Source organism: Monodelphis domestica, chromosome 2, assembly GCF_027887165.1.
Source record: "Monodelphis domestica isolate mMonDom1 chromosome 2, mMonDom1.pri, whole genome shotgun sequence".
Classification (NCBI taxonomy): domain Eukaryota; kingdom Metazoa; phylum Chordata; class Mammalia; order Didelphimorphia; family Didelphidae; genus Monodelphis; species Monodelphis domestica.
This window is the reverse complement of record NC_077228.1, coordinates 285,935,818-285,953,684: the sequence shown is the minus strand read 5'-3', so window position 1 is coordinate 285,953,684 and position 17,867 is coordinate 285,935,818. Positions and strand designations below refer to the sequence as shown.

Sequence of the window (17,867 nt, the reverse complement as noted above, 5' to 3'; positions counted from 1 at the left end):
CCACCTAAGTACTCACTTTAGTAATCAAAAGTCAAAGAGTCATGGTTTACCATATTCCTACTGTGACAAGGATACCAGAAATAGTAGATAGTCTATGTATTTAAGGAATGAATCTTGATCAGAAATACATACAAAAATAGCTTTAAAATATTTTCCAATGTTAAATGATTACATAAATGATTTTTCAGCACAGTATTTGTCAGGACACCCAAGAATTACAAAATAAAGGCAAAGAATGAAAGAAAAACAAAGACAGGAAGTTAAGTGATACTTAATATAGTCTGTGTTTTTTGGTGTTTTTTTTTTTTAAGGGATAGAAAGAATCCATTTAGGAAAAATGGTACCCTTTTGCAGTGCTAGATCAGTAAGGCTGAGGTGGTAAAGAGGTAGATGATGTAAAGAATTGAGAAGAAGAAAAAAGAAAGCTGAAACTGGATGAGTTAAGTTCACAAATAAAGAAGGAAATTAAAAATACTCTCCAGTCATCACAGAATGGAACTGAAGCAGTGAGAGCTTAAGTGACCATCACCATCTTGGGACTTAGTAGAAAAAAATAGGTGAATGAGATATGAGGCCAAGACTGAAGATTTTATTTGAGATCATCAAAGCTGAAATCTGCTGGTGTAATAAGGAAGAGTTACACAGGTGATTATTACCCATGTTTGGCCAGAACAGACAAGACAGGAAACATAAGCCTATAAGATAAAGAAAACCTCAAAACATCTTTCACATTGGCTTTTCATTTGCCCCCTGCACAGAAGACAGTAAATATTTCTGAATGAATTACTGACTTAGCATCCACGTGAGAGTGTCAAGTGAAATATCTTTTAATGTTGATCTTGAAGGACAAGACTGTATATACCTAACAACTTGATATCAGATTTTTACCATATGAGATGTGACTAAAACATGAGACTGAACCTAGAGGGCATGTACGAAATTCAGTTTCATTTAAACTCATCACTTTACAATCCTGGGTGTAATCTTGGCATAATCTGACAAACAGTATATAATGAGCTATGTAATCATAGTGTACCATGACAATAATAATCTTAGAGATACAGTAATAGACTCAGAAAGAGTCAAGGTACTTAAGTAATTTGAGATCTTGGTAAAAATAACTTGGAATAAGGGACTATCATAAAGTACAGCTTTCTCAACATTTAGTCAGTAATGAGGAAGTAAATCCCTACACCCTGATAATGACAAAGGCAATAATTGTTGACTTCTGCAAAACACAGGTTGGGCCAGGGGCCTATAAGCTACAAACCTACAAAAGGTTTCAAGCTATAATAAAATAGGGGAGGCTCAATGGATAGAGAGCCAGATCTAGAGACAGGATATCTTATGTTCAGATCTGACCTCAGATACTTTCTAGCTATGTGATCCTGGGCATCACTTAACCCCAATTGTCTAGCCATTATTGCTCTTCTGCCTTGGAATCAATACATATTGATTCTAAGATGGAAGGGTTAAAAAATATATATACTAAATAATATAATACCCAATATCTATCTCCTTTAAGGATAAGCCTAGTTAGATGTGGAGAGGTTCACTCCTTCAAGATTAGCTACCAAGTGATGAATTTTCTTTAGCCATAGCAAACTTATTTATTAAGGTGTAGAGGAGTTATAGTTGTCACTGGTGGAAGGAGTGTCAGCATGGAGGGCATCACAGGCCTCTAAAGTTTGGAAGTAAGACTTTAGAAATATGCCAAAGCCACATCATCAAATCATTTGGAAAAGGCAAAAATGAAAGTTTAGGAAACTGAAAAAGAAAATCTTACCCTGAACTATCTGATTTGGCAGTTAACAATGGAAAGTTTCTACAGGGTTCAGGAACTTTTTTAAGAAACTTCACAAGAGGATTTGGAATTTTATTAAATAAAGGCAGCAAAAGTCACAGGAACAGCAAGGCATTAAACCTTAACCACCTTTGGCATGCATGGGATATTCAAAGAGCTATTCACTTCTTGATACTTACGCTAGAGTTGGCGAAAATTGAATTTGAGTTGGCTGCAGAATATCCTGCATTAGTCAAGTCGTCAGAGCTCTGAAACGGTACAGATTTGGCAAAATGGTGGTTACTTCAAGTGAAACCATTAATGAAGTTTATGTGATTTGATATGTTAGAATAATACATACAGATTTGCTACTAGGTCCATGTAGAAAATAGTTCAAAGCCTGTGGGTCTCTAAAAAACAAAAAAGAGTTAAAATGAAATAAACCAACAAATCACCTGTCTTTCAAGATTTAATTGCAGCAAATGAGTGATCATGGAGAGTACTTAACATTTAAAACATCCAGCATTGTTATAACCCACAGACTAGGTTTTGTTAATGCAGTTGATCTTACACAAGCTAGCTGTGTTCTGCTAATTTCTAAATGGGAAACTTACCCAATAAGATCAAGGAGACACGAGTCATCATCATCATCCATGACAACTACAACAAAAAGGAAAGGGCTGATGTTTCATCAAAATCAAATTAACAGTACAATGCAGTTTTAACATGTAAAATATACTTTCCTAAAAATCTGTGCCACTCATATGAGATTTTTACCCATCTAATAAGGTTGAAAATATTTAAGGGAGATTTTAATCCTCTGATTCTATAGTAGTTAAGTTATAGAAAATGTCTTATTTAAGTCATTCTAATTATTTAAGAATATTATTAAATCAATAGATAACGAGGTCACATACTGCCTATAATAAATGGCTTAAGATAAATGAAAGACAGTTGGGGGTGGTAGATCCCCTGCTGAAGACAGAGACAAAGATAAAAAACAAACTTTAAACTCAGAGCCTGGTGTAAACTGTAAACTTTTCTACAATGAGCCCCAACAGAAAGCAATCTCTTAATTTTCTTTCATTTTAGGAAAAGTCTTAGAAAGATACATCTAGCCAGGTCATACATTAGGGCATTTTTGCTCATGCTGAATAGTGACCCATTTCTTTACTTTCTTAAAGAAAACATAGAATAGCTCATCCTCACCATATTCTAAGAGATTTCATGAGCAAAGGAGAAAGACCACAGATAGCTCCAAACCCGAAGCAGCTACAGGAAGCTCGGTCCCACATTTTGATCATCTGTCCCTTGCAATAGTGCTGCCAAGTCTTGAATTCCATACAATCCATGTTCTGGGACCAAAATCCTGATACTCAGTATGTGTAAATGTGTGTTGGAAAAAAGATCTCTGGAAAGATACCCACCACTAGCTCCTCTAAATATTTAAAGCATAAGCTAAAAGTCACCTGCCAAATCTAAATGATCAAATTATTGTGCTATGGAAACTGGACAAGTTCAAAAGCCTGCCCAACCCCCCTCCCCAGTCCCAGGTCCTGTAAACTTACACTAACACTCGCACACGTGGCAACAGTGCTCTGTACCCATTTCAAGCAGTACATGGAATAATTTACATCACAGAATACCAGAAACAAGAGTTCTGTGGCAGTTGGAAAAGGGCAGTTGTGAATGGCAGTTAGGCAGGAGTGAAATGCTAGGGAGATGCCCCAAGGCAGAAGGGAGGATTGATTCAGAATGGGCTTTTTTCTTAAATAACAAACAAAATTTTCCCATCAGCTAGACCTCCTCCCTAACTAACCACACTAACTCTTTCCAGGCACAGAAGGCATAGCTCATTCCTGCACAAGGACCACAGAGCATCCCCAAGGACAACTCCCAAAAGGGTGAGTATCTCTCTAGGGGCTCCAAGCTGGCTGATTCTGTTACTCAGGGATCCAAGGGCTAGGAAAGTGAGCTGGGCCAATATGTCTCTCCAGGCACAGCAAGGATGCTAGAGAAAGTGAAGAGAAATCATCAAAAAGGAGCACCTGCTATTAGTAGTGAGGCCCTGAGCAGGAACACTAAGGCAGAGTCCGTTTACAGGTTCAGACATACAGGTGTTCCCCTTTATATTAATGTATGTGTATGTGGCCCATTCTGAAGGGCTCAAGGATGGGGAATGGCAAAAAACCAACAACTCTGTGACTTCCACTGTTAGGCAGAGATATTTTTGAGTCAATCTCCTATCTAGCTAAAGATATTTTTCTTAATTTTTTTTACCCTTATCTTAAAAAACAAAACATCAAAAAAAAATTCTTGACTTTCTGTCTTAGAATCAATATCAAGCATCCATTCTGAGGCAGAAAAGCAGTAAGGGCTAGGCAATGGGGATTTTAAATAATTTACCCAGGGTAACAGAGCTAGGAAGTGTCTGATGTCACATTTGAACCCAGGCCCTCCCAACTTCAGGCCTGATTTTATCCCTGTCCAAAGATAGTTTTCACTGGGGCCTACCTTAGGATCTAATCTTTTTCCTGGAATAGGACCTCATTTTAAGGACAGCTGGAGATTATACAGGTTTGCATTTAGCACTAGATAAGTAATACCTCCCCACTCCCCACCCCCACCCCCATTACAGATATATGCAAGAAGGCAAAGTCAATTCTGACATAACCTGGTTGGTATATAAGACATGACCTTATCTCATGGTGTCCCTCTAGCCCTTCTAAGAATTTAAACTGCAGGCCAGCAGAGTGGGAAAGGGCAATAGATATAGAGTCAGAAGATTTGGTTTCAATTCCTGGCCCTATTACTTATTATTAACTGTTTGATCTTAAATGAAGTCACTTAACATTTTTAGGCCTTTTTCTTTCTCTATAAAATGAAGGAGTTGGATATAACTTCCAGGGTTCCACTAAGCTCTATCTTATGAGGATCTAAACTAGATTTGCCTGTATTTGATGTCTAATTTCAAAAAGCACTTGTGTAACTAGCAACCTCAGGGAGCAGATTTATTGAGAAAAATTACATTAATACAGACCATTCCTAAGTAGTTTTGTATAATCCACTCCTACTCCTTTCCCTAATCTAGCTAAATCTAAGTAGTGCAAATGCCCTGAAGGCCAAATATCTCAACCTTTAGCCAACTGAGGAATAAATGCCATCCTTTACCTAAGGTCCTCCATGAAGGTTACTCTACTTTGTCTTTCAAGATGAAAAAGCCTTCTTAGCTTCTAGGGAAAACCCTGACAGGTACAGAGTTTCCAACTTCCTAGACAAAGCAGCCAGTTGAAGCTGCTCCCTGTATGACATGATAAAAGAACAGACAATTTAATCATATCAGCTGGAACTACAAGTCACTCTCTTCCCTCCCGTCATCCCAAATAAACACTGCTGGTCAACATCTGACTTAAAAGAATATTCTTTGTAAATTTCAAGGAACTCTAGTATCCATCCTCCAGAGGCTTCAGAGACCTACCAGACAGATCTGCCTTCTTTTACTCTCAAATGGGTAGAATGCTATGAGTCTTTATACTCAATAGTGCTCCCAGAATGCCATTTTTAAAGGGCCATACCCTTTATTGATCTTAGGGGCAGCTCCAAATAATCACACATTCTTCCCCACTACTTTTTAAAGAGATTCTTAAAATATATTTAATCTTGGAAACTATTTTGACTCATGCTTATTTTTATTTTTTTTTTAATCCTTCCCTTAATGTCTTAGTATCAATTCTAAGACATTAGAGTAGCAAGGGCTAGGCAATTAGTTAAATGACTTGCCCAGAGTCATACAGCTAGGGATCTGTGTTTTTTTTTTTAATTAAACTTTATTTTTTAAAAAATAATTAAAATCTGCCTTTTCCTCCTCTCCCATCTTCTCATCCCCAATAAGAAGAAAAACATAACGTCTATTACAAACATGTATAATCAAGCAAATAAATTCCTGTGTTAGCCATGTCCAAAAAAATATATCTTAATTTTCACTTTGAATCCAGGAAGTAGGTAGCATTTTTTATCATGAGTCTTCTAGAATCATGACTAGACATTGTATTGATTCTTTTGTTCCCAATTCTTTCAAAATTATTTGTCTTCACAGTTCTGCTAATATTGTATAAGTTGTTCTTTTTCCCTTTATATTCACACTGTATAAATTGTTCACATTAGTTCGTACATGCCTTCCCAAGCAATCCCTTCATTGTCTCTTACAGTACAATAAAATTCCATCACACACATATACAATAATTTGTTCAGTCATTCCTCAAATGATCCCCTTCCACCACCACCACCCCCATTCTCCCCCAGATACTAATTCTTTGCTGGCAAAAAAAATACGCTCTGAATATTTCTGAATACATAGAGGTTCGACTTGTTTCTGAACCCCAAATAAGTCCTCTGGTCAATGAATGATTCACACCACAGAGGAAAACCCAAGTCTCTATATATCCCAAGAAACAAAAAGTGAGAAGTGAAATTCTTTCAAGAGGTAGGAAATAGAGTTCATACTGGCAAGTCGCTTCACCTATGTGGCCCCAGTTTCTTCTTCTGTAAATAAGGAGGCTGGATTGGACAGCCTTCTCAGGTTCTTTCCAGCTCTGAATCTTATTTTATGTCAGCTGTATTTTCCTCAACACTTCAAGGACCTAGGAATTTCCTGCTGAGAGAACTTCCTCTGCCTAAGTAAATGATCTTAATGCTATGGTTGAAAAAAAAAAAACATCTATGTGGCCATGGAATGTAAGTTACTGGAGAGCAGGGGCTGTGCTGTTTTTGTCTTTGTATGCTTTTAGAATAGCATAGTGTCGGGCACTATATACACTGTGAAAATGGGAGGTCATTTCAGGAAGAAGGCACCAGTAATTGGGGAACTTGGAAAGGCTCTTGCAGAAAATAGGATTTGAGCTAGTCTTGAACATGAGGAAGCCAGAAGTGAAGGCAGAGAGTTTGAGGCATGCAGGACAGGTTGTGGAAAAGACAGAGAGGCAGCTAGATGTCTCTACGGATATCATATCAGGCCTGGACTCAGGAGGTCCTGGGTTCAAATGTGACCTCAGATCCTTCCCAGCACTTAACCGCAATTGCCTTACTTTTTCTTTTCTGCTGTGGAACTGATACTTAGTATCAATTCTAAGACAGAAGGCAAAGGTTTGGAAAAATAACAAAAATATTTTAGAATGTAGTATATGGATGGCTTTACCCCCCCCCCCCCCCCCAATATTCACTAGCTTCTACAGGGTAACTGAGAGGACAAAGAAAAGTAAAGCATTTTGCAGATTGAAAGTTCTATGTAAATGCTGCAGCTGCTATACTATAAAATCTAATTCAAAGTTTACTCAGCATAGGAAAACACGGTATCCTTTAGACTTGCTTTAAGGTCTCAGGCTCCCATTTCCATGACTTGGAGCTGTCTCCCATGCCCATGCCTGCAATGCACTCTCTCTACAACTTCTGCCTCTTGGAATCCTTTGTCTTCTTCCCAGCTCAGCTGCCTTCCACACAAAGCTCTTCCTGATCCCCTTAGCTACTTGAGCCTCTCCTCAAAAATTGCCTTCTATTATGTTGCATCTATTTTGTACAGACTTAGAGAAAGTTAAGTCATTTTTGTCTTTGCATGCCCAGCATCTTCCATTTATCGGAAGTTTAATAAATGTTTAGATAAGCCTAGGTATTCTGGGCTTTTTTTTTGGGGGGGGGGGTGTTGGGTTTCTAAGGTCTGCTGTGACCTAACCTTAATTATTTTCTACTTTAAATGAGGATAATGGTGCCTAAAGACAGCAGGGGTGGGGATATCTACCTTGAGGAATTAATCTACTCAGAACTGCCCAAGTTGTAGCTAAATAAAATCTGACCTCAACCCCGTATAACTGGCCACAATACCCCCTCGCAGAATAATACTCAGGGCAGGGATGTGAATCCTCTGCACTTAGGGCTTTCATTACTATTTCATTGCTCTTGGCTCTCTTTATGTCTGACAGCTCCTTTTTTATTTCTTTTGTTAAATCATCATCCGCCTCATACCCAGGAACTGTGGGTATCCCCCAAGGCTCTGTCCTAGGCTCTCTTTTCTTTTTTCTCAATATTCTCTCACTTTATGAGTTCATCAGCCCCCATGGGTTCAATTATCATCTCTATGCAATGATTCCCATGTCTTTTTATTCAGCTTTAGTTTCTCTCCTGGGCTCCAGTCCCATATCATCAATCATTTGTTGGACATTTTGAACTGGATGTCCCAAAGGCATCTCAAATTCAACATGTCCAAAACAAGACTCAATATTTTGAACTTCTTTATTACTCAAGGCACCTCATTCTCCCACAGTAGCCCAGGTTTTCCAGCTCAGGATCATCTTTAACTCCTCTTTTTTGCTCACAATATCCCACATATCCAATCGGTTACCAAATCTGGTCATTTCTTTCTCTATAGCATCTCACACATACCTTCTCTTTTCTCAACTCACACAACTACCTCATTTTTTTACCTGGACTATTGAAATTAGTGGTCTCTGGCCACAAGTCTTGCCCAATTCTACACTCATCTAAGAAACTGAAATCAAAGGTCTGAGCATGTCACCCCTCCACTAAAAAATGTCCAGTGTTTCACTCTTACAGAAGTGATTACAGAAGTGATCAAATATAAAGTCTTGTGCATTTAAAGCTTTTCACAACTTGGTCCTTTCCAACTTTTCTAATTTTCTTGGATTCTACACTCCTCTATTCACTCAACAACCTAGCTGTTTGGGTTTACTTGCTGTTCCTCCCACACTACTCCCCATTTCCCATTCCATGTCTTTGTACTGACTGACCTTCTTGCTATCTTCTTAACTTAGTATTACATCATATTGGCCCTATACCTCTATACAAACCCTTCCTCATCTTCACATCCTGGAAAAACTGGTTCCCCTCAAGGATCAACTCAAGAGCTATATCAATCCTTCTGGAGGCTGTTACTATTTCTCCATCTCTGTATTTCATATAATAATTATAGCTAGCCTTTATATGAAGGTTTGCAAAGTGTCTTCTAAATTATTATGATGTTATTTAATTTAATCCTTACAACAACCCTGGAAGGTAGATGTTAGTAGTAACCTCATTTTACAGTTGAAAAAACTGAGGTAAATTAAATAGCAGTTAAGTGACTTGCTCAGAGACACAGTAAGTCTCCAAGGTCATATTTGAACTTGGGTTTTCCTTACTGGAGGTCTAGCATGCTATCTGCCTCTAATTACTTATCTGTGAACCACTGTACCTCTGAAAGAAATTTAAAGTCCCTGAGGGCAAGACTGACTCCTTTTGTCTTTTTATCCCTCCCACCTAGCACAGCATCTGGCATGTAGTAAAGATTTAATAAATAAATTGGTTGAAGTTCTTTCTAAAATCTATGGAAGTAATATCGCATTTAACTTTGAATCTCTCTAGTGACCTAACACAGTACATAACTATAATAGGTACATGTTTGCTGAAAGACTAAATGATCATTAGATAAATCTCTATTTTCTCAAGCCAGAGAAACTACAAGAATCTACTTAAACACATTTTTCTCCTGTGTCAATACATAAATGTCAACTATCTAGGCATAATGAATCAGAATCAGAACTGGAAAAAACAATCAGAGGCTAATAGCTAGGCTGGTCTATATCTAAACAAGAATTTCATCTACATCTTCACCAACAATTGTCTAACCTTTACCTGAAGAGTTCAGGCAATGATAAATTCATAATGAACCAATCCATTTTGTTAAAATGTTACATATTACTGTACCATAAGAATTTAGAGTAACACAGGAAAACTTAGATGAAGAAATGTAAATGGGAAATAGAAATGCCAAAAGAACAACAAATACAATTTTCTGCTCCAAAAGCATCATTTTAGCAGAGTAGAGAATCCCTAGCATGGAAGTTTCTTTCATCCTTGCAAATATTCTGCAATGTATCATCTTTACCTGAGCTCCCTAAAGGCTAAGTGTGTTTATTCGTAGGCACAAAGCTAATAGCAATGGACCAGGACTTGAACCATTGGAATTATGACTCCAAGGCTAACAGTCTATTTACTAGACCACACTGCTTCTCCCACAATGACTACAGCAAATTAAAAGAAAGTCAATACTGAAAAGCAACAAAACTTAAGTCAAAAACAGAGGTCAATGTTCTATACTATGTAAACGAAGGGGCACAGCCTTTCTGTGAGCAACTTATAAATTACAGAAGTTTAGAGTGGCCCACTCTAGGTCCCAAACTCATCATTAGCTTAGCTTCAGTAGCTCAATACTTAAAACTTAAAAAAAAAAAAAAACATTACCTTCTATCTTTTTAAAATTTTTTCTATTTTAATTTAATTTTTAAAAATTTAGCTTTTAAAAATAATTACATGTAATAACAAATTTCCATACAAATTTTCCCAAGTTATATGACCAAACTTATTTCCTTCCCTCCCTTCCCTTTCCCCTCTCAGTGCTGGCAGGAGATTCAATCTGGATTATGCATGTATTATCACACAAAACATATTTCCATATTGTTCATTTTTGTAATTGGGTAATCTTACAAAACCAAAATTCCAAAACATAAACCCAAATGAATAGTTGAAAAATCGTGTGCTTTCATCTGCATTCTGATTCCCAACAGTTCTTTCTTTGGAAGTGGACAGCATTCTTTGCCATAAGTCCCTAGGAATTGTCCTAGATCATTGTATTTGAGAGTAGCTAGATCTTTCACAGTTGATCATTCCACAATATTACTATTACTGTGTACAGTGTTTTTCTGGTTCTGCTTATTTTACTCTGCCATCAGTCCATTAAGGTCTTTCTAGTTCTTTCTGAAATTCTGTTCATCCTTCCTTAGAGCACGATAGTATTCTATCACCATCATATACCACAATTTGTCCAGTCATTCCCCAATCAAGGGACATCCCCTCAGTTTCCAGGTCTTTGTTCCCACAAAAAGAGCAGTTATAAATATTTTTGTACAAGCAGGTCCTTTCCCATTTTTTAATCTCTCTGGGATACAGATCTAGTAGTGGTATTACTGGATCAAAGGGTATGCATTGCTTTATAGCTCTTTGGGCATAATTCCAAATTGCTCTCCAGAATGGTATGATTAGTTCACAATTCCACCAGCAATGCATTAGTGTCCCAATTTTGCTACATTCCTTCCAATATTTATCACTTTATTGTCATATGTCATATTGGCTAATCTGATACTTACCTTCTGCCTTAGAATTGATATCAGTTCTAAGAGAAAAGAACAGTAAGGGCTAGGTAGTTGGGATTAGGTGACTTGCCCAGGGTCACACAGCTAGGAAAAATTTGAAGTCAAATATGAACCCAGGACCTCCTATCTTCAGATTTGGCATTCTATCCACTATGCTATCTAGTTGTCTCAGAATACTTGAACTTTAATATTTTCTGAGAGAGTGGTGATGCTAGAGTATTTGTTCCTAATAATAGAGTATGTGTGAAGTCCTCGGAGCAGGAAAGCTGATTATCTCTGGACCCCCCCATACCTAGCAGTATAGTTGCTGTTTAACAGATGCTTGTTAAACAGATGAATCAGGTGGCCAAGAGGCCACCCCCAACGTTGGGGCACAAATATCTTCATGTGCTACTTTTCTTCCCATCCTTTAACCTCTAATGCTAAACTGGCTCCCAGATGAGTGAGGAGATCTAGGTCTGAAGAAGAGAGACTAGCTAAGGGGGAATATGAGTTTAATATAGGACAATTCATGGATGACCCATTCATTAGTCCCAAGCACAAAGTGAAAAAGCCCCAGAGGAGACCCATGCTGTTTTAACTTCACAGAAATCACAACATTCTGAGAGGGAGAAGGGACTAGCTATTAAGTCCAACTTATCCCCCCAAAGAATCTTCCACTATAACATTTCTGGCAAGTGATCAGTTTCTACATCAAGACTTCAAAGAAAAGGGGCAGACAGGTGGCTCAGTGGTTGAGAGCCAGGCCTGCAGTCAGGAGGGCCTGAGTTCAAATCTGATTTCAGATACTGACTAGCTGTGTGACCCTGGGCAAACCACTTAACCTCAATTGTTTAGCCTTTACCTCTCTTCTGCCTTAGAATTTGATACTTACTATGGATTCTAGCACAGAAAGTAAGGGTTTAAAAAATAAAAATTTTAAAAAGAAAAGATTTCAAAGAAGTGGAGCCCACTGCCTCTTGAGGCAGCCCAATTCACTTTGGGACAGTTCAAATCACTGGGAAGTTTTTCTTGGCATCAAGCATCTTTGCAACTTTTATCCCACTGCTTCAGATTAAGATCAAACAGAATAAGTCAAAGGACTCTTCCACATGACAAACCTTTAGGTCCTTTGAAATAGTCATGATCTCTCTGATGAGTTTTCCATTTTCTCTGAGCTAAATATTTCTAGTTCCTTCATCTGATCTTCCTGTAACATGGCCTCAAGACCCTTCTTCATCTTTCTTGTCCTTCTCTGGACAGAACTAAACACACATCTCCAGACAAGGTCTCACCCAGGGCAGAGCACATGAGTTGATCATCTTCTCCTACCTGGAAGCCATGCCTCTCTCACTGTAGCCCAAGATCACATTAGCTCTTTTGGCTGTCACAGTACACTGCTGATTCATATTGGGCTTGTAGTCAGCTAACAATCTTGGATCTTTTTCAGACAAACTGCTGCCTAACCTTGCCCTCTCCTATTTTATATCTAATGCTGATTTTACACTCATCTAGTACAAGGCTTTACACTCATCCCTGTTGAATTTCATTATATTAGATTAGGTTAATGTTTGTCTATTAAGATTCTTTTGGATCCTGATCCTGTCTTCTAGTTTGTGAGCTATCATCTCTTAAGTATATGCCAACCTGCAAATTAGATGAGCATGCATTTATGCCTTTCCCCAAATCACTGACAAAAATATTAACTAGCACAGGTTCAAGAGCTGATCCCCTGGGGAACTCTATGTTGACACTGAACCATTTATAACTACTCTTTCAGTTTAATCATCCAAACAGTTTTGAATTCATTTAATTAGGTTATCATGTTCTTCACATCTATCTTAATTCACAAGAGCAATGTGATATATTTTATCAAAATCTTGTTGCAATCTAGGCAAACTATTCTCCACTTGCAAAATGGTATACTGAATAGAGAGCTGGTCTCAGAGCCAGAAAGTCCTGAATTAGAGTTCCACTTCTTACATACATTGGCCAAGGTGATCCCATTCAAATCATTTAATGATGCTCTAAGTAATTTATTAAGGCTACAAGTTGCAGGAAGAGGACTGGTAGAAGTCATTGCTCCTAAGAACTCAAAGCATTTTACATAAATTATATTCTTTTAGTCTCAAGACATCTCTGTGAAGGAGAGAAGATAGGAATAAATATCCCAGTTTTACAGATGTGATAATTAAGGTCCTAAGGAAGTTAAATGATTTGCCCAAGCTTATACGATGAATGAATTACTGACAAATCAATAAATAAAACATGGGGTTTGGGGTTTTTTTCCCTTAAATCTTACCTTCTATCTTAGGTGTCCCTGGAACATGGGTTTTGAAGAATGTTTTCCCTAAATTTTTTATTGTATAATTAAATCTTCAAATCAAGAATATATTGTTCTTAAGATATCTTTGGATACCCAAAAATAGGAGATAAAAATATAAATACAGTAAGATAAATTAAGTTCTAGTTTCAATCTTGTGCTGCCTTTGTGACCTTAAAGAAGTAATTTAATTTCTATATGCCTAGTGTCCTTATTCATAAAACTGGATAAAAGAATTTTCTAACTCAGGAGCTTATTTATGAATAATTTTTTATAAAATTAAACAAGTATTTTACAGCTGCTAGGTAATATTTCCATACTGATTGTGTTATATTCACATTTAATTATTTTAGAATGATATATAGTGTGCATAAGTTGTAATTGGAAGTTCACATAAAAATGGTTAAGTCATTTTAAGTCATGATATTAAAAGGCCAAAAATGTAGCACAGGAAGGTTTTAGAGAGGTAGGAGTATCTATCTTTTTACAAACTGTTAGATGATAAGATTAGATAGGAAGAGAGCACAGAATGGCAGAACTAAAGGGGAAGACAATATTTCTAGTTTTTAAGTGGTTCAAGAATGACCAGTTTCTCCAAGTCCCACTAGATGTTGTACAACCCTTTCTCAATCTATTCTTCATCTATTAAAAAAAAAGTTTTTTTTAAACCCTTACCTTCTGTCTTAGAATCAATGTTGGCTCCAAGGCCAAAGGGTATAGGCAATGGGGATTTAGTGACTTGCTCAAGGTCACACAGGAAATGTCTGAGGACAGATTTTTAACTCCCATCTCTAGGCCTGGTATTCAGTCCACTAAGCCAACCATCTGTCTCCCACTTGGCAAACTATTTTTAAGAGAAAGTTTACTAGTTATGCTTTTCTCAATAATCCACAAAGTAAAATACACTGTTTGAATGACAGCTGATCATTCTAGGCCAGTGATGGTGAACCTTCTGAAATGGAGTGCCAGGCCCTGTTCCCACCCCACTCAAGGCTGAGTGCCGTGCCCCCCCCCCCCCACTGCCTGCTATGCCCTTCTCCCACCCATGAGCACAGGGTACACCTCCACCCCGGAGAGAGGAAGCACTCTCATTCGGCTGCTGGGCAGAGGATCGGGTGATGGGAGAAATGTCCTCAGGTGCAGTGGAGAGGAGCAGCCCTGCTTCAGGCCCTCTGCCTTTCTAGTAACTTAACTCTGCGGGGCGTGGGGCACAGCCATATATACCCACAGAAAGTGCTTGGTGTGCCATCTTTGGGACCCATGCCATAGGCTTGCCATCACTGGTCTAGGCTATGTTTTGAATTTCCCCAACAGCAAATGAATGAAAGACTAATCATTTTGAACTTCTGCAAATTTATATCTACACTGAGGTGGTCCTTACATATATGTATTCAAATGGCTAATTACTATAAGAAAATCTCCTCAGAAGTCACAGTCCAATAGTATTCTAATCACGTAAAATGAGAGGGTTAGACAGGATGTCAGATTTTTTTTTTTTAAATAAACCCTCCCTTCTGTCTTGGAATCAATACTGTGTATTGGTTCCAAGGCAGAAGAGCAATAAGGGCTAGGCAATGGGGGGGTTAAGTGACTTGCCCAGGGTCACACAACTGGGAAGTGTCTGAGGCCAGATTTGAACCTAGGACCTCCTATCTCTAGGCTTGGCTCTCAATCCACTGAGCCACCTAGTTGTCCCCAGATGTTCTTAAGATAAGACAATCTAGACACTTGGTGGCTCACCATCTACAACTGAGGATGTATACCTGGGCCTAGCAAACTCCTGAGTATGGGCTAAGCTAGAAAATGCAATTGGGAAATGTTTGACAAAATAAGTAAAAATACAAAAATGCAATGTAGTTTGTGGTTTTCTAAGTCATGGGCAACTGGTGGGGATCTATTTCTATTTGAGACTCTGATGCTGTGAAATATACTTGACAAGTTGTTTGTTGTCCAAGCTCCTTTGAACTACTATCCTTTTCCATAGGGCGAGGCTCAGTGTACTCAAAGCTACCTTGGAGGGTGAGTCACTTTAATCCAGCTAGGAGAGGAGATTGTCTGAGTGCTGTCATTAGTGTCCTTCAGTCTCCTAGCTCAAGGCTAATTATAGACAAGTATCTTGCTAGGGCTGCTCATCAACTGACACACCCCTGAGAGAAGTTACAAATGCCTAATGTAATGCATACCACAAAGGAAGTTATAGATTACATTCATTCCACAAAAAGACTTGGCCTCAATAGATGAAACCTCTTTGGAGGATATAAAGTTCTAGATCTCTCTTCAAGACCTGAAGTTCAAGCCTTCTCCTGCTCTGCCCTATTCATTACCTTCCCTCTCTCCTACACTTCCTCTTCCTATTCTCTTTTAAACTATATTGCTTAAGAGAACAGATAGTAAGGAGAATCAGTTCTAATACATGAAGCCCTCACAGTTAGAGAGCTTGGCATAACAGAACACTCAACTCAGAATCAGGAGGTCACCCTGCCTCAAGTCTTCTCCCCTCTCCAATCCTTTCACTAGGATGCCCCAATGGTTTTTCAAAAGCTTGGTCAGACTTGTCACTTCTTTACTCAATAAAGTCCAATGGTTCCCTTTTATCTCCAGGATTAAATTTAAGCCCGAGGTTTACTTTTCACAACCTGGTTCCCTCCTGCCTATTTAGTCTAGTTACATTTTATACCCTTTCATGTATTCTTATTTACCATCTAGTTACACTGGCAGCTGTGCCTAGCACACAGTAGGCACTATGTAAATACTCACTTCCCTTCTGCTTTCTCTGTCCTATCTGCTATTTCTGGCTCCTCTCTCCCTTCTTTTACACTGGCTTCCCCCATACCTGGAATGCTCTGTTCCTTCACCTCTGATTAAGATTCTCTGGAGCTCCTTCAAGACTCAAACACAACCTTCCACAGGAATCCTTTCCTGTTTTCCTTATTTGGCAAATGGCTGCCTTCCCCACCCGGAGATTACCTTCCATCTACTTGGTATGTATCTTAAGAGAACCTAGTTATTTACGCCCTTTCTCTCTATAGAAAGTAAGCTCCTAAAGTTAGGCAGAAAAAAAACTTCCTGTGCTAAAAGAGCTACTACAATTAATTCATACACCACACATCCATATTTCTCTACAAAGAAGGAAGGAAGGAAGGAAACAAACATTAATTAAGGTTCTATTATGTATCAGACATTATCTGATATGAACCTCACAACACTGCTAGGAAATGTGTTATTATTATCATCCCTATTTTACAAGTAAAATCCTGTCTGAGGCAGGCAAAAATTAAGTGACTTGTCCATGGTCAAACAGTAAGTATCTGAGGTCATATTTAAGACTTTTATTCATTTGGCCACCTAGCTGCCTCTAACAATACATGAAAGTCACATGATAAATATAAGAAACTTAAAAAATATAACAATCAGATCTATGGATAGGAGAATAGTTTGACTAAACAGAGGATCATAGAGGGCAAAAATGGATAATTTTGATTGCATAAAATTGAAAAAGTTGTGCATAAACAAATCAACAAGGCTAAGACGAAAAGGGAAAAAATCTTTGCAGTAAGTTTCTCTAATAAAGTTCTAATTTTCAAGATATATAAAGAATTAATTTAAATTTAAAAGAAAGAGAATCATTCCCTACTTTATATACAGTCTAAGGATATGAACATACATTCTCAAGAGAAGAAACCCAAGCTATCAATAACCTTATGAAAAAGTGTTCCAAATAAGTAAGAGAAATAAAAATTAAAGAGAGTATGAGATTTTAACTTATACCCTTTAGAGTAGCAAATATGACAAAAAGAAAATGAGTGTTGAAGGGACTATGGAAAACCAGACACAGTGATGCACTACTGGACCTGTGAATATGTATAACCATGATGGAAAGCAATTTGGAATTATACACAAAGAGTTACTCAACATTTTGTCCTCTTTGAACCAGCTATAGCAAAGTTAAGACTCTACACAAAAGAGATCAATGAGAAAAAGGTCTTTTATGTACAGAAAGTTATAGCAGCTCTTTCTGTAGTGGCAAAAAACTAGAAATTCAAGGGATGCCCATCAAATGAGGAATGGCCAACTATGTTCTGGCATATGAATAAATATTATGGAGTAATATTATGCTACAAGAAATGAGATGGTTTTAAAAAGACATAGAGAAACTTATATGAACTGATTCAGAATGAAGTGAGCAGGACCAAAAGTATAATTTATACTATAACATCAATATTATAAAAATGAACAATTTTCAGGACTTTATAAACTGATGAATGAAATAAAAAGAAGAGAACAATCTATAAAAAACTGTAAAAGTAAATTTGAAAGAGAAAACTCTGATCATTAAGATTCTAGAGTACTGATGATAAAACATGCTCTCTACTAGAAAGAGGTGATATATTTCAGGGAACAGACCAAGACATATCTATTTAGGGGTATGGTCAGAGAGAAGTTGTTTTGTTTGACTATACATATTTATAACAACATTTTCTTAACTTTTTTCAATGATGAGAGATGAGAGGGAGATACATGGATTACAGTCCTTTTTTTAAAATAGAGGTGGGGTGGTATAGATGAGGAATGCTGCATGCACTTT

At 37.7% G+C, this 17,867-nt stretch overlaps 1 protein-coding gene across 8 annotated transcripts in view; it reads right to left on the bottom strand.

The window, feature by feature from the left end:
- The window catches only part of BICRAL (BICRA like chromatin remodeling complex associated protein), a 98,142-nt gene that overhangs the window by 29,416 nt on the left and 50,859 nt on the right, over window positions 1-17,867 (bottom strand). For 2 of the 8 annotated variants that reach the window (XM_007483931.3, XM_056818252.1), the window contains exons 2-4: window positions 2,398-2,443; window positions 2,145-2,193; window positions 1,984-2,052 (exon numbers count right to left, since the gene is read on the bottom strand). In XM_007483931.3, coding sequence (XP_007483993.1) covers window positions 1,984-2,052; window positions 2,145-2,193; window positions 2,398-2,438 — 159 coding nt within the window. In that variant the 5' untranslated portion in view covers window positions 2,439-2,443. The other 6 variants (XM_007483928.3, XM_007483929.3, XM_056818253.1 and 3 more) reach the window with 6 other exon arrangements.